This window comes from Eumetopias jubatus, unplaced genomic scaffold, assembly GCF_037043125.1.
Source record: "Eumetopias jubatus isolate StellerSeaLion01/CBP00866 unplaced genomic scaffold, mEumJub1_p1.0 scaffold_13, whole genome shotgun sequence".
NCBI classification, from domain to species: Eukaryota; Metazoa; Chordata; class Mammalia; order Carnivora; family Otariidae; genus Eumetopias; species Eumetopias jubatus.
The window spans coordinates 3,577,481-3,600,893 of record NW_028274819.1 but is presented as its reverse complement, the minus strand read 5'-3'; the positions used below and the strand labels follow the sequence as shown (position 1 = coordinate 3,600,893).

General features: G+C 59.8%; 1 protein-coding gene across 1 annotated transcript in view; it reads left to right on the top strand.

The window, feature by feature from the left end:
- ANO1 (anoctamin 1) overlaps window positions 1–23,413 on the top strand; it is a 76,270-nt gene that overhangs the window by 572 nt on the left and 52,285 nt on the right. Inside the window, exons 2-6 of the mRNA XM_088018183.1 lie at window positions 7,377–7,709; window positions 17,547–17,645; window positions 18,430–18,581; window positions 20,028–20,082; window positions 22,668–22,719. Of these exons, the coding sequence (XP_087874309.1) occupies window positions 7,377–7,709; window positions 17,547–17,645; window positions 18,430–18,581; window positions 20,028–20,082; window positions 22,668–22,719 (691 nt within the window). The remainder of the gene's footprint in view (window positions 1–7,376; window positions 7,710–17,546; window positions 17,646–18,429; window positions 18,582–20,027; window positions 20,083–22,667; window positions 22,720–23,413) is intronic.

The following is a 23,413-nucleotide window of genomic DNA, read 5'->3' as shown; positions in this document are numbered from 1 at the left end:
GGGGAGCAGGGGGACTCCGGTGGGTCCAGATTTGTTTCTGCGCAGGTCCAGTTCCCTGCCCGCGCCTGTGCCTGGTGCGCGGGGAAGCGGGTGCCAGCTGGCCACGTGGTTGGGGACCCCTATGCGGGGTCTGCTACCCCCACCATTCCCTACGGGGCCAGATCCAGAGGGCAGAGGGATCCTTGGAGGGCAGAACTGGCCAGTGAGGGATTTGGCTTAAAGTTAGAACAGTTTGCCTCAGGAGGGAAGGGCTGAGAAAGGGCCCCCGCAGAGGCAGAGGGGACCCCAGGGTGCTCAGTCTGGACCAGAGAACAGACTCCTTTCTCCCCCGCCGCCTTCCCCCACAGCAGCTGTCTGAGGCCCGGGCCTTGTTTCTTTGCTCTGACCTCGCCAGGATCCAGGCCTGCCTCTGCAGCCTCAGGACTGGAGAGCCCGGCCTTTGGGGAGGTGCCTGCGGGATGGAGTCCTGGCGGGGTGGCTAGCTGTGTTCCAGGGAAGGCAGAGACCCTCAGGCCCTGCGCCCCTTCTGCCGCCAAGCTCGCACAGAGATGCAGGGGGGCATTGGGAACCAGTGTGGATTGAAAGGGGTGCCTGCCTGTGATCGATGCCGTTGGCCTTCAAAGCTCAGAGCCATCATGTCAGCCAACACCGTGTGCTTGCTGCGCGCCAGGCCGCGGGCACCCACAGCAAACGAGACAGGGAAGTGTGCCCATCTGGGGCTGGGGGAGGTGGTGATGGAAGGGGGCCTGGGACAACGGCAGAGGGACACTTCCATAGCAGCCGGCCCGCGGCTGAGGATTAGCTCGCTTAGTTTTCACGACTCTGTAGGGTCCGTGCTGTTTCGGCCAGTGAGGCCACTGAAGCCAAGAAGGGAGCCACCCACCCGCTGGGTGGAGAGCTAGCAGGGCCAAGACACAGAAGCAGGGGGCCGTGGGCAGCCTGCAGAGGGACGGACATCCTGGAGGAGAAGGAGCTGGTTATACCCGTAATGGGGGTTGGGCGGGGCCTCTCAGACAAAGACATCTCCCCTGGGAAGACCCAGAGGGGGGAATGTGGGGACACCAGTTAGAAGGCACGAGAGATGGTGACACCCAAGGAGATGGAAAGGAGTGGACATTCCAGAGGTAGATGGCATGCGACGTGATGACGGGGTAGACCTAAAATAAGGACTGGAGCCCTTATCAATGGTCTCTGGACTTGTAGTTCAGGAACCTGTTGCTTATGTGGATCCAGAAACTCTCTGTCTTCCCCAACCCCTGGCAAGGGCCACGAGGTCTGCAAAGACTTGGCCCTCCATTTGAGGTCTCCATGGTCTGGAAACACATAGACAAGCCCCGATGAGACTGTTGACTCTTATTTTGCACACAACCCTTACTGTAGGGAGGTTTAGGGGGCTGTGAATCGGGGGCACTGATCGCAGGAAGGACGGGTGGCCAAGCAGTGTCCTGCCAGGCAGACAGGAAGCAGCAGCTCTAGGAGCAGGGGGCCTGCAGGGCAGGCAGCATGATGGAGACAGCCTCCAAGGGCATCCCAAGCACAGCTCAAGCCAATAATTGTTGCTCAGTCATTACCCTGAGTCACCCGGTGAAGGCGGCTCTATGCAGGCCAGAGGGCGTGGGCTGTGTTTCAAGGAGTTCCCAGACAGGCGTCCATACGTGCCCCTGTGGTGTCCGTGGAGTTTAAGTTGGCCATCGGAAGTCCCAATCCCACGCAGGGATTGCATTTGCCAGCCAGCACCCCGGGGCCTCTCCTCGACCTGTCATTCCCAAATTCAAGGATAAAAATCACCTCATTGTTTCTGCACAACAGGGTGCAAGAAATGACTTCAAAAGCCAGGGACCAGGTTGAATGCAATTTATTTCACTGAGTTTTCTTTGTGTTTATCTTTGAGAGTTTCTACTTTCTTCCTGATGGTTGTCAGTGGCCCTGATCCGTATGCCCCAACAAGCTCAGACACCCCAGAGAGGAGTACCGGGTGCTGACTTCGGCCTATCTGCAAAGGAAGAGCCCCTCTCTGTTTATCGGCAAGGGGGGACGACCTGTTTATAGGTTGTGGGGTGTGCCTGAGGAGCCTACATTGATTTGTAGTGCCGGTGATTTGATTTTACGATTGGGGGAACGAGAGTGAAGTTCCAAAGTGTGTTCAAAGAGTCCCCGAACCCGAAGAAATGTTGCAGGTTCCTGATTTCATTTTCCCCATCTTAGGAACAAGGGAATGTAGCAGATTCTCTGAGCATGATCGTTTAGAGGTGTCCCGGCTTTGGCTATTTCACACAAACATGTGACTTCAGCTCCTGGAGCTCTGGTTCCAAGCAAGAAGCCAGAGAGACAAGTGCTGGTTCCAGTCCAACATCCACGGTGTGGACACAGGGTTCCTTCCCCTCCCCTCTCAGAGCTGGGGAAGGGAGCCTGGAGAGGCAGATGTGGACCCGACGTAGACTACCCTCTCGCTGCCTGTGGCGTGGGGGTCAGTCCCGCTGCGGAGCGGACCTCTGTCCCCTGACGCCCTCCAGCGTGACCTCAGGAAGCCTCTTCTCTTCTACCGTATTTCCCGTCGTCCTCAGGGAAGCTCCTTCTGGGAGCACGTCCCGCCAAACACTCCGGGATGATCCTCAAAATACTTTCAGATCTCCCATGAATCATGTCTGCTCAAGACTTCTGTGACTCCAGTTGAGGGGACGTTTTTGTCCCCACCTTACAGATAGAACAGCTGAGGCTCAGAGCTGGGGAGCGTTGTGCTTAAGTTGCCGGCTGGGCTGGGCCTAGGCCACGGTGTCCTTGATCTGGTGGCCCCTGCCAGGAACCGTGCAGAGCCCACGCTTCTGTCATTCGTGTGTACGTACGTGCATTCATTCATTCTATAGCCACGTCAGAAAGAGGGACAAGAGGTCCCCTGCCTTCAGGAAAGGTGGGCTGAGGGGCCACCTGCCCCTTTCTTAAGGATACGGTACGGAGAACATTTTGAAGCTTTTTTCAAGCTTTTGAACTGGAAAGTTATACATAGGGTCTAACCGGCATCCTTCCTGCTGCAGGTTAAATCGTTATCTCTTTGTCCTGTCCTGCACAAGGAAAGCACCCACTCCACTGCTCCGTGGAAGGGCCCCAGAGAGACACACGGCCACCACGGAGACTACCTCTCTGGCTCCCCCGAAACCCAGCTCAGATTCACTCTCCAGACCCTGGGCTCTGCCTCGCCTGTGTACGGTGTGGTAGAAAGGGACCCCAATCTTTCTGTTTAAAGGTTGCTAACCCCTTACGCTTACTCAGATAGGATCGCCCCCATTTTGTAAACTAAGACCCAAACAGGGAAGCACCTTGTCCAGAAGCACAGAACAAATCAGGGACAGAGCCAGGCCGGGGAGGGAAATGTGGGACTCTCACACCAGGGCGCCAGAGCTTTGTGCTGCCTCCTGCTGGCCCCAGAAGCACATCCAGCTCCCTTGGTCACTTAACAATCTGGATCCAGCACTGCCACCCTCTTTCACTTGTGGTCCACTTTGACCAGGAGATTGTCCTCCCCTAGTTCTTTATTTGTGCTCGTCTCAATTCCCAGTTAGAGCACACTTCTCTTGGGGGTTCATCACATGCCAGGCCCTGTTGTAAACTCTTTACATACAGAGCATGTTTTATCCTCCAATACATGGAGGATACAGAAGGATCAAGAGATTATACTGCGCACCTGGGATGGCATAGCTGCTCTTGGAATACGGATGGAAGGACAGTCATTGTGGATGAGGCCTCTGGGCCACCACCGCACCCCCGGGGGGGAGGGAGATGTTTAGGGGATATGTCTGCTCTCCCCCAGGCTGTCAGGCCCCAAAGGCTCCTGAACGGGCCCCAGCAGACAGGTGGTCATTGTTCAGTTTTGAACCTGGCAACCTTTTCCTGTCTCACGATGGTGGAGGGTTTTTGGCTGTCCCCCAGAGTAATTTCCCTGCCCTCTGACCTGATGGGTTCACTCTGAATTTCCTTCCCTCTCGCTAGGGGGTTTTTGTCCACTTTGTTCAATATCAGCCATTATTCCAGCCAACCACGGGCATGTATGGGGCCTCCACCAGGACCAAGCCCTCCGTGTGTGTGTGTAGCAGGTTCTAGATGGAGGTGTGTTAGGGGCAGTCCCTGGCCCAGCTTTGGGGACCCCACCACCCTGCTTAGGGGCCCCTGTGAGTGAAGAGCTTGTGAATAGATGTTTTCAAGGCAGCCCCGGCCCAAGTGACCTGCACTGGCCAGAGGGGGCAGGGACCTCCAGAGCACTGGGGAGGCAGGATCTGTCCCCTGCCTGAGAAGCTAAGTAGGATCACAAAGCACAGAGAAGGGAGGCAGGGCGTGCAGGTGGGGAGTGCAGTGTGCGCAAGATCAAGGAGCAGGGGCGAGGATGTCCTGACTCCAGGTAGTCCCGGGGCAGTGGGGAGAAGAAGCTGGGGAAGGTGGTGCAGGCGGGAGCTATACATGGACGCCTGGCCCCGCTCGGATGATCGAAGGTCCCCATTTGGAAATAGGGATGAGCCCCTCGCAGAGGCACTGGCAGTCTGGGTGCCCAGGAAGCAGGTGTGCTCTTGCACCCTGCCCGCCCGGAGACCACGCGTCCACCTTGTCTGACCGCCTCCCGAGCCCTTGCCCTGCCCGGCAGCGGCTGCTTTCCCTGAGCACCCGCGGTGTCTTCCACACGCAGCCCCGGGTCTGGCTTTCCTGCCCACTCCCCCGCCGAAGGAGGGAAACCGCGGCTCCCCGTTCCCTGACCTTCCTGTGGTATGGAGGAGAACCAGTGCTTGTTGGCACTGGGATTGAGGGCGGGGGGGGGGCACAGTGTGGCCCCCAGGGGCCGGTCCTGCAAGTTCGAGGGAGCATCCACCCCGTACGGGCGTCCTGTGGCTCGGTCAGTCGTCCTGGCCACCAGAGGGGCAGCTTACATTGCCCTCCCATCTTGCAGAGGCGGATGGCGAGGACCAGAGCAGGTAGAGAATCTCTCCCAGGCCTCCTAGCTGGAGCGGGACCAAGCCCAGACTTATCTGAGGCCGCCCACTGCCCCACACGTCCCCTCCGCTCTGACCTTACCTCCTGGCTCTGGGAATGGTTGAGGCAGGACTCCCCCTAGCTGTGTCCTTGGGCACGAGCCCGGGAGAGGGCTCTTGGGGGTTGGCCGGAGGGGATTGAGCCCTGGTAGCACGGGCTGACCGCTTCACACATGTGAGCCCCACTCTCTCCGGGTCAAGTAGACCTACCCATCCTGCCCGCTCACCGGGTCAGGTCTCAGTGAGAGGACATGCCCCTTGCTGAGCAAGAGTGTTACCGTGGGGGGTGGGCAGCGCCCTGAGGGTGCAGACGGCACTCAGGGCTGGGCTCAGCCTCCCACCCATGCTGTAACCCGCCTTGCCTCGTTGGGCCTCCGTGTCCTCCCTGACAAACAGGAGAACCACTCTTTCCCACCTCTCCTGCAACATGACCCTGCAAAAGACACTGGGGTCTTCCGTGGACAATGTCCGGGGCTGGGCCTCCCTCCTCCCCTTCCCCCCGCCCTACACACCCGAAGTCTCTGGACGGACACCTGTAAGAGCGGGCCAGGGGAGCATCTACACTGCGGGGTCCCGTGAAGACCACCAGAGCAGCACTGGATTCCGTGGTACCGTGGGTGGGCGTGGATGGCTTGCATCCAGCCGCCTGCCAGCTCCAGGTGCTGGTCATGCCCTGTCAGGCCGTGAGCGTCCTGAGACCAACCAGGGAGACTGAGATTCAGGGGAGCGACTCCCCCTCCCCCACCAGGGGTGAAGGCATCCAGACCCCACAAAAGGCCGTGTCCAAATGCCCCTCTCCCTCCTTCCCTGGGCAGATGCCGTATTGCAGACATCCCCCCCACTTCGCCTCTTTCCCTCTCCTCTCTTCCCCTGCCCCTGAGCCGGACATTTGGAAAGGTACCTGGTCAAATGGGGTCCCACCCCGAGGTGTCCTTGTTGCACCTTGGGCCTAACCTAGACGACCAGCCGTGGAGTAAGGGACCCCTGCTCCTTCTCCCAACCATGCATACAGCGCTTTGGAGCCCCTCGCAGCGGGGGCAGCCATCCAGGGCTCCAGGCGACCCTGTGGGGAGACCCTCCAGGCACAGCTCTGTCCCCCCAGCCGTGGGGCTCAGGGCCTGCCTTTAGCCACAGGCCGGCCTCACGCTCCGTGGGGGAGGGCCTCATTCTCAGATGACCGTGCATCTCTAGGACTGATAGCAGGAGTGGGGCGGAAGCCAGGGGATCAGGGGCAGGACGTGAGGCTCGGCTCTGAGGGCCGTCGGTGGTGTGGAGTTGCTGGTTAGAATACTTCCAGCATGATGTTATTTATTTTCTCTTATTGCTGAAGACCAGCTTGCTGATTAACCTCTCTGCCCTCGGTAACCAGCAAAATCCCACAGGAGTTCTAGAAATTCGGGTTTAGCGTTACCAGCAGCCATGCATGATTGCAACTGTGCAGAGGTCCCAGCTTTTCATGCGCAGGCCCAGATTTCTATCTCATTGGCCCCCCAACCCCCCTAGGCAGATAAGGAAACCTGGGCCCTGCCCCTACCTCTCGGCCCACCCCCCAGGGCACCCTCTGGTGCAGGAGCAGGTGGAAGCCACGTGCAGGGCGGGGAATTAATACCCAGGTGTGGGTGGATAACCACCCAGCTTCCTCACCCTCTGGGCACCAGCAGGTTGGAGCCCAGCTGCCCAAGGCAGTGACCCTCTGTCGGCCCCTCCCTCTCTGCCTGCCCCCCACCCCCACCCTCACTCTGGCCCCTGAGACCACCTCTCAGGTAAACCACTGAACCCAAATGCTCAACTCGGGGGCTCCTTTTGGGGGAACCCAAACTAACAAGCAGCTAGCTAGTGGCCGAGCTGGAGCCAGGTCAGGTGAGGGCCATCGTGGGCCCATGGCCATTTTGATATGACGTTGCCGTGCATGCTGGCCATTGAAGGTTGAGATTTGCAGGTGCAGAACCTGAGCTCGGCTCTGCGCTGCCCGGGACCCTGCGGGAGTGAGTAACAAGCACTTCTGGGAGTGGGGAGAAGGGTGGCCTTGCAGCTCTTCCCAGCGCCTTTGCAAGCGGCCTGGTCCTTCCCAGCAAGCCTGATGCAGCTCCATAGAACCGGGGGCCCTTCTGAGCAGTGAGGCTCCGGCTTGGCCTCCACGTGTGATTGTGGCACATGTCTCCTTCTCCAGATGTCAGCTCCACGAAGACAGGGCCGCCGTGTGCACGGCTGTCCCAGCCCGGGACGGTGCTCGCACGGGGGGGGGCGTCCGGCACAGCTTTGCTGAAGGCGGGCGGGGTGGGTGGAGGAAGCGGTCCAGTTTGGACCTTGCTCCCCTCCACAGGCCCGGCCCTGACGGCCAGCGATTTGTCTTTCCCACCACAGTTGCTGAACTCACTGTCCGTGGACCCCGACGCCGAGTGCAAGCACGGCCTCTACTTCCGGGACGGCAGGCGCAAGGTGGACTACATCCTGGTGTACCACCCCAAGAGGCCCTCGGGCAGCAGGACCCTGGCCAGGAGGGTGCAGCACAGCGATGCCGCCCTGGCCGCCCGCGGCGCCAGGCACGACCAGCCCCTGCCGGGCAAGGGGAGCGTGGGGGCGGCAGGGGACCCCGAGCCCCCGGTGGACTACCATGAGGACGACAAGCGATTCCGCAGGGAGGAGTACGAGGGGAACCTCCTGGAGGCCGGCCTGGAGCTGGAGCGAGACGAGGACGTAACTATCCCTGCGTCCTGCGGGCTTGGGGGGTGGGCGCGCCCGCCGGGCCCCGCACCACCATTTCCAGAAGCTGGCGTGGGGAGGGGCCCTTCTGGCTTTGCCGGTGCTCCGAGAACGGCTGACGGAAAGGCTGCTCCTGTTGAGTTGGGTAGTAACCGCTTATTGAGGTTTGGGGTTTGGGGAGCCCCAGACCTGCGCCTGCCCCCGCCGCCACGACATCTGCTCTGGAGGAGGTTAAGGCCTTCTCGGCAGTGACCTCCAGGGGCACGGCACTTCCTGCTCTGGTCAGTTCCTTTCCTGGGAAGACGTGCCCCTGCCTCCTGGGAGTCCTCTTGGTGGCTGACCTTGGCCCTTCTCAGGGCCTCGGTTTCTCAGTCTGTCAAGTGGGGAGGTTGGCCTGGCTTGATCCCCGGGAGGCCCTGCTGCTCTGAAATCCCCTGACCATCACGCTGTTTTCAGGAGCACCTGTCCCTGGCAAAGCCTGAGAATCTTTCGAAGGAAAGTTTTCTGGGGAGAGTAAAGGGCTGACTCACTGGTGCACAGTGCTGCCTGGGTGGCGGAAGGCTTGGCAGTGGTGAGGAGGGGGACCTGGGCAGTCCCTGGGACAGGGGGTGCTTCTCTCAACCTGTCAGCAGGCTTGCTGTGCAGTCCACTCCTTAACCTCTCTGTGCACGAGGGCGGGGGGCGGGGCTTCCTGCCGTGAGCATCGCAGGACACGCCCATAGCCCGCCACAGTGTCCCTGTGCGGACTAACCAAGAATCGGGGAGTCTCTACACCACAGTAGGAGGGTCAGCAGGCTGCCTGGGGGAACCCTGAGCCAACTGCAGGTGTTTAAAGTAAACTCTGGTTTCAGTTTGCTGTTTCATCGTTGAGAACCTCCATGCCCTTAAATAATGAACACTTTGGATCCGGTGATAAGGATGCCCTTGGCGTGCTTCGGCCAGCAGGCCAGTCAATGAAGGAGCTGGTGTGAGCTCTTTTTCATGGCACGTTGATAGTACCGGACCTGAATGCGCCCAGAACTGCTCAGTGGGGCCTCTTTCTCCGCAGACCTAGCGGCCAAGGGGTCTTGTGATGCACGCAGAGTATTTCTCTGGGTGGCCTTCTCCTTCCGAGGCTCGGTTACCTGGCAGATGTGGATTTCTGCTGCAGGAGTGGTCCCCGTCGGGGTTGCGAGGGTGTGCGAGCGTCGATGACCAGGCAGGTCCCAGTGAGGCTGCAGGGTCTCTCCCGCACACATGTGCGGGTCCTTCAGGGTCTTCTGTGACCTGACACTTGGCCCCTCGGGAGAGGGGAGCAGGCAGGTCTCTGACTTAAGGCATGGTTCCGCCCTGCCAGCCCCCTGCTTTTTGTGCAAACACTGGGTCACTATGCAGACTCTGCCCCAACTGTTGACAGTTCACAGCTGGAGGAAGACACAGGCTCCGTCAGAGTCGGGAGAGGCCGCGGCGCCCCCGTGCGGAGCTGTGAGCTTGGGCTGTGGTCTGCACCTGCCTGGTCCGCTCCCTGAGGGATGCGCTATCCGCTCCCCTCATTCTTTTCCCACGACAGCTTCAGAGCCCTGTGCTCGGAAGGCGCCCCAAAGTCTGGGAATTCACACTGGCCCTGGACAGATCCCAGAACCTCTGCCTGTCCCTCTGAGACCTGTTGGCAGCTCAGGCCTCAGTTTCCCCTTCTACAACATGGAGATAACAGTAGTATTTACGTCACCGGGTGATCGTGAGTAAAGGGCAAGGTGCTTAACATGGCAGATTCTCCTGGGGTGTTGTTAACATCAAATCATATATTACGGTTCCTATGGAGGGGAGAGAGAAAGGAGCCTTTCCAAGTCCAACCAACTGCAACATCCCACATACCTTTCTTGATACTCCATCTTCTCAACTGTGACTTGGAAATAAAAAGCCAACAAACATAGAGACAGCGGTTACTGTCACCACAGAACATCCAGATTTCCCAATAAGTGACCCGAGAATTTCATTGATAGTTTGGTTCTGTAGCTACAAGAGGCTTTCCAGCAGTTGACTGGGGCCATTTTAAAAACCAAAGCAGTACGGTGCACAGCTCCAGTCTCCAAGGTGGCTGAGGCCGGGGCTGAGCCGCGCCTGCTGGAGTCCGGCGCGTCAGGAACTGCTTTACGAGGGCCACTGTAATTCCCGAGCTTTCATCTGACATGAACAAGGCCCAAGGCTGTTGGAAAAACCCTCCGTCTGTTGCAGCCTGGTGCTCTCCCCGCCCTCCGAGAGACAGGCAGGACCAGAACCTGGTTTAGAGGCGGCCTCCGAGGGGTGAGCACGGACCACTGCCAGCATGATTAACAGCTCATGGCTGTCGCCTTTATTTCGGGGAGAGATGCCCTGGCTAATGAACCATTCCCGGGGGTGTGCTCCGATTACAAGGAGTAGAGGGCTTGCAGTTTTGGAAATAGGAGAGCCCGCAGGAGAACCCAATTGCATCATCTTACCCGGTTTGAAGCAGGCCTGGGGCTTATGTGCACTTTCCTGGGGAGAAAGATCCATGCATTCCACCAGATACGCCGACGCTGGATGAAGGTGGAGAATCAGTCTTTAAAGCGGGGCTTCTCTGCCCTGGTGCCATTGCTGTTGGAAATTCAGCAGCAGCTCTTCCCAGTAGCACCCCAGGCTCACGATAACCAAAAGTGCTCCCAGATATTGCCAGATGTCCCTGGGAGCCAAGATCGCTTCTGGGTGGGGGGGGGCCCTCTTGAACTCTGCTGGCTCAGCCTTCTGCGGCCATGACCAGGCGCACAGAGGTGACCTGCCTTTGCCCCTCAAGAGGTCAGTGGGTATGCCAGGCTGTGCAGCTCCTGGGCAGAGTGGGCCGCCAGCCCCACGCAGACGGGGCGTCTGTGTGCTTGCCTTTGACCCGAGTCTGGAGGTTTATTGTGGTGAAGATGTCCTGTGATGACCCCTGGAAGACCCTCCAGACTGAGGGCACAGGGCGGGCCGGCTCTTACTACACCAAATGGGTAGTGCCCTGGGGCAGCCATAGCAAGTGACCCCAGGTCAGGGACTTAAAGCAACCCAAATGGGGTCTCGCACAGTTCCGGACATCAGAAGTCCAAATTCCAGATCTCCACAGGGTTGGGCTCCTGCCTCTCTCAGCTTCTGGGGGGCTCCAGGTGCCCCTCCACCCTCGGCCTCTGTCTCCAAGCGGCCACCTTCTGTATGTCCATCTGTGTCTCTTCTCTTCCTACAAGGACACCAGACGTCGGACTTAGGGCCTGCCCTCCTCCCGTGTGACCACGTCTTAATGTGGTTATACCTGCAAAATCCAAATAAGGTCCCGTTCTGAGGTTCTGGGGTTAGGACATGGAAGTCTCTTTGGGGGGACCCCAGTCACCCCACCACAACAGCTGAGAGTGCACTGGAGTGGTTCTGTCAGGACTGGGGTGGCTCACACAGGGGCCCCTGGAGGTGCCCACCGAGGTGCAGGCAGTGACTCGTGGTTGGGGGCACATCAGCGCAGGTGGTCTGGAGGGTGAGGTCCAGTCTTGGGCAGGCTGCCCTGCTGTAGGGCCCGGATGTGCCCAGGAACCCACAGGGGGGTCCTGTCAAAGCGCAGGCTCTGACTCAGCGGGCCTGGCCTGGGCCTGAGCTGTGTTCCTAGCCAGCTCCCTGGGTGTGCGGTGGCTGCTGAGCCAGGACCATCCTTGGAGAGGTGAGGAACGTGCAGGCCTCTTCCCCCCTGAGCCAGCAGAAGCATCGGCAGAGACGGGCCCACCAGTGTCCACCCAAGTCCTGACCCACCGTTGGGTACCCCAGAGGTAGCCCCACACAGAGACCGGGCCGAGAGCCCGCAGGGCAGGGGAGAGCCACTCTCACTCATAACCCACGGGTACAGACAGATAGAGGTTGAGCCTGGACCGTGGGTCCCCCATCCTCCCCCTCCGCAGGCACTGTGGGCTCAGAGGAGCCCAATTTGAAAACTGCTTCCCAGACTCCCCGAAGAGAAAGACCTTGGGTGTCAAAACCGGCTTTGGTGCCTCCCTCCAGGGGGCAGCCCTGAGCGTCGATCTCACGCATGAGGGCCCAAGAGGGGTCCCGTGTCAGAGACCCCGGGACAAGATGACAGGAAGTGACAGGAAAGGAGGAGAGCGTCTCTCCGTCCGTCCCTCCGACCGCCGTGGGGGTCAGCTTCCGGGCTTCCCGCTAAAAGGAGGAGAGCATGTTTCCTTGCAACTGAAACCAGCATTTTTCAAGTCTGGCCTCAAAGCCTGCTGGACATTATTTATGTCCGTGGGTCACTGCCGAGAAGGCCACACACCAGAATCCCGGCTGTGTGTGCTGGGGTGGCCAGGGCCCACCCTGCCCCAAGGTTGAACTTGACCCCGGCTTTGGCAGAACTGTTGAGGCTCCGGACTCTGGGACCCTGTCAAGTCTGTTTGCTTTCATGCTGCCGCTCGGGGCTCACCCCTGCACCCAGGCCGGGCCCGCTGACGTTTTCTTCGCATTCCTGCCCCGGAGCTGGCGGGGGCCTCAGGCAGTAAGTGTTTCCCATCTTTGTTAGCGTGGATGTTGCTTTTCAAACACCAGTGAAGGGGAGCGGCTTTTGTTTCCAGACCAGGCTTCGGGGCGCGCAGTGGGGCCATGAGGCCGGTCTCCGAGGCCCCTATGCCCTTCAGACCCGCTCGGCCACTTCCTGGCAGCACAGCCTGGGAGCAGGTGGCTTCCCCTCTCTTGGCCTCAGTTTTCCCACCTGTGAAATGGAGGAGGTGATGGTACTTCTCTCCCCTGGGGTGCTGGGCCAACGCTGGGGAAGTGAACACCTCCTTGCCCGCAGCCCTTGGGTTCAGGCTGCTTTTCCCAGCTTCCCTCCTGCCGGACGGAAATCAGATGGCAAATCTGGGCTGGGCAGGGCCCCCTAGTATGTGGAGACCCCTCGTGCACCACGCGGATGCCAGGTGACTGTGGCAGGTGGTGGGGAGTATTGCCGGGGGCACAGGAGAGGGAGGGGCCGGATTTCCTGCAGTTGCCAGCAGGTGTCCAAGGCAGGGGTCCGAGGTGGCTCTGGGGTCTGGCTAACTGTGGTGACAGGCACGGCCCTCAGCATTGGAGGGGCTGGAGGCAGACCCTCCTCACTGCCCCGGGGCATTGTGGGTGGAGGTCCTCGACTTGAGAAACCTGAGGTCCAGTTCTGACATCCCCATGTGTGAAAACAAACGATGGCAGATGGCCCGGGGAACTTGTGGGTTTGGAAGCAAACCCCCACCCCATGCTGTGTGGGCTCCCTATCCCTGCTGTGAGATGGCGGTCCAGGAACGAGACCCCGTTTACAGGTGGAAAGAAAGGGCCTGAGGCTCTGAGAGGTGGAGCAAGGAGACCAGGGCCACAGGGCCCAGCAGGGGTGGTCCTGCCTCATGTTCTCTGCCCTGCAGCCCGTGGTGTGAACCAGTCCCCTGGGCCACTGGGCCTTTCACATAGTGGGGTGTTAGCTCGTCCTGAAGCTATGATTTCTCCATTCATAATTTCACCATTACACATTCATTTCTTTGGCCTTAAAGGTCTTATGTCTTATGTGTGTTCTGTTGAGGCTTTTATATACGCCGCCTGGCTTCCTTTGGGCTTGTCTTGGTTTTGCGGATGCACACTTTTAAAGTGAATTCTGGACATTCTTTTAAAGGCCATGTCTTTAAGGCACCCCCAGAGACCATCACACGGCTCCCCTCGGGTGCCAGGGTTTGGGGATAAAAGCTTTGGCACCCAGGTTGCCGTTCTGACATCCTCCTGTGTCCCCAGGCCTGTGGTGTGCCCGGGTGGGCTCTTTCTGGCTCATCGAGACCTCTGCCAGCTGGCTGTTAACCCTTTGGTGGCTTGGCATAGTGAACCACGGAGGTCACAGAGGTCAGCACATGCTCCAGCTCCAGCTCGGGCCGGATCTGTTCCTTCCTGGGGGGCCCCCAGGGTGAACCTTGCCGGCATCCACGGCCTCTTCCCTCAGAGGGGCGGAAGAGCTTCGAACACATTCGTTGGGTGTTTAATGCTCCTTACAACACTTTTTTATTTCTGGGAAGTTCTGTTTGGTTCTTTTCCAAATTGGCTGTGTCATTTTGTTAGTGGCTTCCTGTCCTTTGCAGGACCTTTCTGTCCTGACGTTTATTTCTTTAAACAAGGTAAGCATCACTGGTTTGTGAGTCCCCAGGCTGAGGTGGCCCCTTGTGCTGGCTCTCCTCCTGGTGGGCCTGGCCCTGCTGCCCTGCCCTGCCCAGAGGGGGCCCTGAGGCCTGGGAGGAAGGTGTCCTCGTCCGGAGAGGCTTGGGGCTTGCGTCCGTCACACATCTGAGGGCATTACAGCTGGAACCACCTTGAGCCAAGGTCACAGGCTGAGGTCCCAAGACCCACTGGGGCCGAGGAGTTTGGAGGCCAGGACCCTTCAGGGTCACTTCTACCTGCTCCCTCTCCTCCCTCCCCCTTGTCCTGCTCTACTTGGCAGCAGTTGCCCATGTGTGGAGGAGGAGGGCCCTTTCTGGGGGTGTCTGGGAGGTCCAGCGCCACGGGGGTGGTCCTGGGGCTGCCTGGGAGCGGCCCCCACCTTGGTCGCTGTTCTGAGCCCAGCGGCGCCCTGTTCTTCCCTCTGGAGCTCCTTTGAGGCTTTTATTTATTTTCTTTTATTTTTTGTCCCACATCCTTTATCGTTTCTCACAGGAGGGTAGATCTGAGTCCTCTACCTGCTTGTCACAGAAGCAGGACCGTGAATGACTGTTTTCTGGTGGTTTATTTGTCGTGTATTCCTTCAGCATGTCAGGCGGGGGCCTGGGGTGTACAGATGTCCCCGCCCGGTCCTTGCACACCTTCTGGGCCTCCCGCAGAGGCAGCCTCGGTTGGGTCCCCAGCTCACCTGAGCCTTGACCGTGGCAGCAGCTCCACGAGCATGTATGAGGCCTGGTTGTCCCAGTGCAGGACATGACCGCGCCTGAGTGATAGAAGCCAAGAGATTGGCACTGAAAACACAAACCCTCCCACAGGGCAGCCCTGACATTCCAAGGGCGCGGCTGCGGAGGCCTCCCTGGTGGCAGCGGCAACCTGGGCACCCCAGTTCCCTCAGTCAGGCCTGCGCGGCAGTCTGAGAGGCGCCCAGGTCGTGAAGCGGCCGGTGGGCCCGCAGGGGAGAGGAGGTGGTGCTGCCGGGAGCTCTCCGGGGAGCCAAGGGCAAGCAGAAACGGCCCACGGGTGGTCTTCACTGTTGCAAACCTTCCAGCGATCCCCAGCCTGCGCCTCAGCCGCCACAGGGGGCCGTGGCCAGACGACGGAAGCACGTGGTCCAGCCCATGGACTCAGGATGTCCAGGCCCACGGGTGGCCGTGGGGATGTTGGGGGGAGGTCCGGGGGTGCTCAGCCACTATGAATCCCCTGTGGGGGTGTTATGTTTGCTTCGTTTGTGACTTCCTTCTGAAAGGAAAATGCCAGAAATGGTTCTGGTCGGGTCACGGTTTTATGAGTTGGGCTCAGAATGGAGGCTTGAACACCCTCCATTTGTGCTGGGTAAGCTCCTGGCCAGGTGAGCACGCTGCCCATCCAGTTGGTGCCCGGGGGCCCTGCCCCTGCCCCTGTCCGGCCTGGCCCTCCCGGCCTTCACCCCGGTGGGTCTGTGGCCTCCCAGGTAATTCCACATCAGGAGGCCCAGAGTTGGGGCCAGACTCGCAGCTCTGGGTGCCTGGCGGGGGAAAGGGGGATATAGCCTTCTCATGCTTTCTTTCTGCTGGGGGCGGCTGCGGTCAGGCCGGGCACCACGTTTGAGAACATCCCGTATGTGTTTTTCCCGAACTTGTCCCACGACCCCTTTCCCAAATCCCGCCAGATGTTTCCTGGGAGAGACCTCGTTGCTCACGTAAACAGAGGAGCGTGTTTTCCCAGGCAGACCGGCCACAGGCACCAGCTCCGTGACCACCGGCAAAGAGAAATCTCCATGGGACTGGGAAGGATATATTTTGGGTCTTTGTGTGTGGGTGAGCAGTGCCCAGAAATAGACCTGGGTCTGGAAGGGGGAAAGGCAGGCTCTGCCGTGCGTGGGCTCTTGACGGTCACGTCTCCCTGCTCCAGGGCGCCCCATGAGATCGGCCCCGTGCCCGGTTGTCTCCTGGGCCGGGGACGCTGCCGCCTCTCAGATCCTGGTGCCCTCCGGGGCTTCCCTGAGCTGGGGAGGCAGCCTCAAGCTTGTTGGCCAAGGGTGACCATGCACATAAGCTGGCGTGGCCTCAGCTGCCCGGTGGCCAAGGAGATGTGGTCCGGAGCAGACCCTTCCTGCCAGCTGGGGGCTGGGCGCCAGGGCCCCCCCGACTGCAAAGCAAGTCCTATACTGCACAGATTTACAGATGACGGAATGGGCTCAGAGAGGTCGAGTTACTTGCCAGAGACACACAGGGACGGGACAGGGTGCCGACTCAGGCCACCACATCTCAAGGCTTTATCTGGTGCCCACTGGACCAACCCCTGGAGGGCAGCAGGAGGATCTGGGCTCCCCTCTCCCACAACCCCCGGGCTGGGTCCTCCAGCTCTACGCTGACATATGTCTGTCCACAAGCCTGTGTGCTGTGTGCCCAGCCCTGGGCCATGCCAGCCATGCCAGGACTCCAGGCTCCCCACAGTCTGCCCCGCACCAGCCCACTTCTGAGCCCTCACCCATCGGGTCTCTGCACTGAGTGCCCTGGTCCTGGCTCGTTCCTTGGAGGCAGCTTCAGGCCCCAAGATCCTGGGCTCATGCTTCTTGGAAGCTCCTCTCACGGTGTAGACAGGCTCCCTGCACAAAGCCCTGCAGGGCTCTGAGCTGCAGATTCAGGGCCAGCACGGTGGTGCCCAAAGCTGTGTCCACCGGGCACCTGCAGATGTGACCTTGTTTGGAAGAAGGGTCTTTGCAGGTGTAAGTCAAGGGTCTCTGGGTGAGATCACCTGGGATTTAAGGTGGGCCCTCAGTCCAATGCCAGGTGTCCTCAGAAGAGAAAGGAGAGAGAGCTTTGAAACAGGGGAGAGGCCACATGGTGGCAGAGGTGGCTGGAGGGGCGTGGCCACAGCCCAGGGACACCTGGAGCCCCCTGCAGCTGGAAGAGCCAGGAAGGACCCTCCCCCTCAAGCCTCCAGAGGGAGTGTGACCATAAGGACACCTTGATTTCGGACTTCCAGCTCCAGAGCCATGAGAGAATGAATCGTTTTAAGCCAGGTGGTCACGTGTTACGGCCGAACTAGGACACCGAACCAGGACACTCGTCTAACGAGCTGGCAGAGTGTGCCTCCGCGTCCTCGCTCCGGAACGAGGACAGCGGTAGGGCCCACCCTGCAGGCTCGTGGTGAGGACCAAATGAGCAAGCACACAGCAGGGCATGGAGTGTGGGGCCTGGTGCTTTGTGAGCGGCCCGTGGGTCTCCACCTCCTCGCCATCGCTGTTCCCACTGTGACCGTTTGTGGCTTTCGTCCACATGTGGAGCGTGTGCCCTGGGTGGATGGACGCTATGGGAGTGGAGGCCCCGAGCAGGACTGGGCCTCATGCTGCAGCAGCAACAGAGGAGGCCTGTGGGCCTTCCTCACCCCTGCTTGGGGACGGGAGCTGTTGGAAGTTCCTCTTTTGTGGCAGTGCTGTTTGCACTTCTGCAAGCTCCCCAGGTGTTTTGGACCCTGGGACTCCTTCTGGGCCCTTCTGGCTCCTCGCCACCGTGCAAGGGGGAGAGTCTGACAGCGCCATGAGGCGGTGCCAGGAGGGGGAGCGAGGGGCCGCTGACAGCAGCCCTGCAGAGTGGCTGCCCTGTAGACCCAGGTTGTGCCCGTGGGGTGATGGTTTCCGACCCAGGGCTCTCCATGCTGACTGAGGCCTTCTCTCCTTCCTAGACCAAGATTCACGGGGTTGGATTTGTAAAGATCCATGCACCCTGGAATGTACTATGCAGAGAGGCCGAGTTCCTGAAACTGAAGATGCCCACGAAGAAGGTTGGTGCTTCTGTGCGGACGCCGAGGTCCATGCACCGTGCAGATGCCCGGCAGAGAGCGTTGCCAGGAGGGGCTCAGTGGGGAGAAGCCGAGTGAGCCTCGGCGTCACCCCCTGGGAGGGCAGTGAGCCCCCACGTCTTGATTATGGAGGGAAGCACACGGCCCCAGGGGGTCTTCGGAGATCCCAGAGCAAACCCACCGGGAGAGGGTGCGGGCAGAGGGGTCAGGGGAACCTGTTACGGATACAAACATGCAGAGACTTCCCGCTCTGGTTATTCCCACTCGTGTTGTCTTGGCTAATTAATCAGACTCCTGAACACATTGCTTAGCTTGCTGGGATTTTTCTTTTTAATCTCTGAACGCTTCCGGCTGAGAGGCAGTCTGACAGTGTGTTCCTGAGCTCAGCAAGGGTCCGTGTTTTCCTTCATGTGCGGAAAGGAAAGCAGGGGGGCGAAGCCGTTCTCGGGGGACAACCAGCCCCTGGCTCCTCAAACCCACTGAGCTCGTGTGGATTGCCTCTTTTGAAACAAAACAAAGTCCAGAGGCAGGTTTTCTGGGATGTGTTGTGATTGCATTTTGGAGGGGTTCTCTTCAAACTCAAGAGCTTGGAGCGTTTATCTGGAAACTGGGCGCGGAGGGGGCACTCTGCCCCCCGGAGCTCTGTTCCCAGGACATGCCATCTCAGTGGTGTGGGACAGTCCTATGACCTTCTGAGAGTAGATTCCAAGGGTCACGGCCCAGCAGATGACACGGACGCGCCCCCCCCACCCGATCTGGTCTGCAGCTCTATCACATTAACGAGACCCGTGGCCTCCTGAAGAAGATCAACTCCGTGCTCCAGAAAATCACAGACCCCATCCAGCCCAAGGTGGCGGAGCACAGACCCCAGACCACAAAGAGACTCTCCTACCCCTTCTCCCGGGAGAAGCAGCACCTGTAAGTGGGAGCCCCCCCACCCCTCCTGGCTTGCCCCTTCCCGGAGGGCCCTGCTGTGTGGGCCCCACAGTGTGGTACATGACATGGGAGATGCAGCTTACAGGACAGTCCCCTGAGGCCAGAGATGCTCTCCGTCCCCCCAAAGAAGTGGGGGTTTCAGCCCCTGAAGCACATTCTCAGAAGAGCTTATAGCTCTTGAGCATGGAAGGGGTTCGAAAATGATTTCCAAGATTACTGTTAACTGAGGAATTACGGGGTGAAGAGTCTCGTCCTCCCGCTGGGGACATTTAGGAAAACGTGCATGCGGCTTGGCTTAAAGCCCCGAAGCAGTGACCTGGGCATCTGCCCCGTCCCACCCAGTTCTGTCCCTCCGGGGACGTGTTCCAGTGAGAGGGTCTGGTTAACCAGGCCTCCTGAAGCTGCCGAGCTCTGGGAGGCAGGAACTAAAAAGCAGCCGCAGCTGGAGTCCTGAGGCTCCAGGGACGCGCAGCCAGCAGGGTTGCCTGGCAGGGCTGCCCCTGTTCTAGAACCTTCCCTCCTACCCTGCTCCCGAGGGCAGTGGGTCAGTAGCGGCTGCAGGCCTCCATGGGGCCTCACTGGACAGAGCTGAAGTGTGGGCAGTGGTGGGGACAGAGAGGGCCTGGGCTCTGGGACCCAGAGGGACACGGATGACAAGCGGGGGCGGGATTGGGGGGGGTCTCCAGGATGCCCCTAGTCTCACGGGAGGTGGAGAACTGTTTCTCAGCGCAGAGCTGGGGCTTCTGCTCTGGCAAATGTCTTAGTCACAGGGCAGGGGCCAAGCCTGCACTCCACTGTTATATCCTCCCAGGGATCAGAAATAAGATATTTTTAAAAAGCAGCCCCCAGCCCAGCTCCTTATACTGGCTGCAGGACGGGGGCTCCCAGAGCGCCCTCCTTCTAGGACCCCCAGCGCCCCGGCCTCCCTTGCCCCTGCCCCAGCTACCTCCCTTGGCACCCCCTTGCCAGGCCTGGCTTACCTCCAGGCTCCGTGGGGACGGAGCCCCCCCTCCCCAGCTGTACCCTGAGTGCCTTGGGCACTGGGTGACCTCTCCCAGAGACGTCCCTCTGCCCTCAGGACTGAAACTGTGAAGTACGGGGAGACTGTCTTCAGTATTGGCAGTCTGATGGTGGGACGGACAGCATCGTCCCCATCCCCGGCAGCGTTGACGCAGAGACCAAGGGCATCATCAGAGGGAAGCAGATCCTTGGGAGGGAGGTGTGGGTGTGCAAGCCTCCCGGAGGGGGCTGAGGGAGTGACACAGACTGTTCCAGATGCCCGGGGTCAGGGCACACCTGGCGTTTAGAGGGAGTTGCCCAATGTCACGGTCACGGCTCACGGGGACCGTGTGTTTTCCCAGGGCCTTGGAAACCCAGAGAGCCGACTCCAGTGAACTGTGTGTCTCTTTCTTCCCAATATTTCAACAGATTTGACCTGTCTGACAAGGATTCCTTTTTCGACAGCAAAACCCGGAGCACAATAGTAAGTATCCCTCGTGGGAATCGCTGGCTCACCAGCAAGGTGGCTCCGGGGAGAAGCGGTTGATAATTTCATTTCAGCAGAACTCCTCCAGGTGGAAGCTGGCTCTAATTGTCTGTGACAGTGATAATTAGAATAATAAATCAAAGAGGCTGTGGGGGCCCCAGGGGAGGTCCCCAGTCCTCCTCCGCAGGAGGAGGAGAGTCAGGTGGAGCTGCAGGAAAGGGGCAGGGGGACTCCAGACCCCTCAGCACCTGTCCCTGGCCTCCCTGCCCTGGCCCTTAGTGGGGCTAGCGGGGCCCCGGACCCGGAGGTTCCCACGCAGGCAGGCCTGGCAGGAGTGATGGGGTGATGGAGGCAAAGCCATGTGGGTTGGGGCAGATTTCCGGGGCTGTGCCAGAGGAGCAAATGGAAGTTCGAAATCTGACCAGGCCACCCTGCCCTATTCAAGGTATTGGTTTAATGTTTATCCATCGGCCGCCAACTTGTCCACCAGCCAAACTGGGCCGTGCACGGCTCAGGACCCAACTTTTATCTGCACAAGAAATTAACCTCACAGCCAAGCTCCCCGCCCAGAAAGCCCAGCCTGGAGGAGAGAGGTGTAGGGCTGTGGGGTGGGGGGCAGCCACTTGACCTTGAGCAGATAACTGCCCCTCACGGCCACATCTCCAGGCTGGCAGGTGGCCAGGGGCGGGGACGGTGGTTCAGGTCGCATTGGTGAAGGGGGCTCAGGCCGCTGCTGGGAAGGCAGGTCGGGCTCCCATCTGCCCCTCTGTCCCCTCCCAGCCTCATGACCTGGGGAGGCACGGAGCCTGCATCAGAACGAGAGAATGGTTCTGGCTTCTAGCTCAGGGCAGCGGTGCACCTCCACCCAGGGCGGCCTGGGCACAGCGCGGTGATTTATATTACCTGTGTTACTGATTAATCTTGGCAATTAAATCTCATCATAATAAATAAGAAGGAACTCGTTTATGTGAAAACATCAGCCAGCTGGAGTGGCTCGGGGCTGACAGGTATCCATGGAGGGAGCACCTCCCTCAGACATCGACCACTTGAGAGAACCATCCAGTTTCACTTTGTCTTCATTAGGAGATAGAGAATGAATGTGTGCCCCAGCCTTTCACATGATCTGGGGCTGCCAAAATGCTCCCCAGAGGCACGGGGCAGGGAGCAAATTCGTGAATTCACTCTTGCTCTTGCTGGGGGCTGGGGGGGAGTACATATGTGAATGGAAAGCTCTAGACCCCGTCTCATTGGGAATCTGCTATAAAATAGAGTTCAGTCCATGATCGCAAGTCACACAAAGCAGTTCTGTCCATAAGTACTAACTGAACGATCCATTTTACCTCTGGGGGTTGGGGGGCCTCTCTCCCAGAGACCTCGAGGGCCGGTTTGTAAACTGGCCGATGCTCCGGAGAAACTGACAGTTCAGAACTTTGTCCTTGGGTAGTCAGGCCCCATGGTCTTGGCGACCCGACAGCATCCGGCTTTGGGGTGAGGTCATTCTAGGCAAAGGCGTTCCTTGCCTCCTTCCCCACACTCCTGGCGTCGGGGTCGCCCAGTGTGCAGGTGGGTAGGAGTCAGGATCAGCAGGAAGGGCAGGATGTGTTGGTCTTGGGACTCCCACCTTCAGCCTGTAGGCGCGAGGGAGCCATAGAAGGTTGCAGAGCAAGGTTTAGGATGTGGTCAGATCGGTTCGAGCGGGATGATGGCCAGCTGTGAGAGGGCAGGTGGAGGCAGATGTGGGCTTACAGGTGGTCATGAACAGGGCCGTGACCATGGCTGGGTGGGAGGCGGTAGTTCGGGAGAGTCAGCAAGGTCAGGATGGGGCCCCCCAGTTAGATTCGGGGGTACCGGGGAGGGGTCCGACGGCCTGAGTGGCTCATTCGTGCAGTTATTGGTGGGAGGGAGGGAGGAGGTAAGGGGTGCCTCTGCGGAGGAGGAAGGTGGCACCCTGAGACAAGAGCAGAGTGGGAGGGCAGAGCAGGGGGGTAGCAGCTGCCCTACAGCCACTTGGATCTCGGGGACCAAGTGCTTCTAGCAGAGGGAACAGCGAGGGTGAAGGCCCTGGGCCTCGGGAGAGGGTCTGGTGAGCGAGCGGAGCAGCGAGGAGGCCGGGTTGCTGGGCCAGGGCCGGACGCAGGAGAGCAGGTGCAGGGCCAGCGGGTGCCACGGGCAGCCGGTGCGGAAGCCGAGGGCTCGGAGAGAGGATCGCTGCTCTCTCGCTGCCACGGGTCCCGTGGCTCTGAATCCCAACTCCCTTTCCAGCCGGAAGGGAGGGTGGGCCCATCCCACGGGGCGCAGCAGACAGCTCTCAACCCCAAACAGCACGCCGTGGTCGGTGCCTCTCGGAGGGAAGTGAGAGATGCGGGTCCTCCCCTCCTGCCGACTCCTCCCTTGGACCAGCACACCCTTGGCGCGGGGGACGTGCATCCGTAGAAAGGCTCGCCGTCCGTCCTCAGAGGAGCGCGGGCGGCTGTCACTGGTCGCGCTCGACCATGTCCCCTTTCTGGCCGCCGCGTGACCGTCGCTGCGTGCCCTGGCTGCCTCAAGTAACTGTCTGCCCCTCCTTCTTGTCTCTGCAACAGGTCTACGAGATCCTGAAAAGAACAACGTGTACCAAGGCCAAGTACAGCATGGGTGAGGACATTGCTGGGGCCTGAGCTCAGCGCTCCCCTCCCAGCACTAATCTTGCCTCCCATCACCTCCGTGGGAGGCGGGCAGCCGGTTTGGGGGTTTTTAGAAGGTTTTGATTTAAGCCGGTGTAGCTGCCAGGCGGGAGAACTGCTCCAGGACCGCGGGGCCGCTCTACGGCGGTGTGTCAGCCTCTCCCTGCAGAGGTGGTGAATCTGGCTGCTGGAAGCTGGAGGGGTGACCAAGGCGCCGTCACCCTCTGTTGACCCTTACGGTCCAGGGGGAGGGCGTTAGGGTTCCGGCCGGGGGTGATGGCCCAAAGCAGCTCCCCGTGGCTGGGAAGCAGCCAGGCATGCACCCAGCTTGGAGTGGAAGGCGCCCCGCCAGGGACCCACAGAGCTCCACACCGGGCCTTGCTGAAAGGCGCGTCCTCGGCAAACACCCCAGTTCCAGAACCTGCCACAAAACCAGCCCAGCTGGGCACCTCGCGTTCCGGTTTATAGCACACACCAAGCCACGGATGCAGAATTTTCCCGACCAAAGTGTGTCAAATCGAACCCCCACCCCCACCCCAGCATGGGTCCCCCGCCCACAGCTGCAGGCTGAGGTCACCAAAACCAAACACTTCAGAGCAAAGGAATGCCTTTTGCTAGGGTTCCTCCTTCTTAAGCTTGCGCACGCCCCGCTGAGAGCTGTGCGT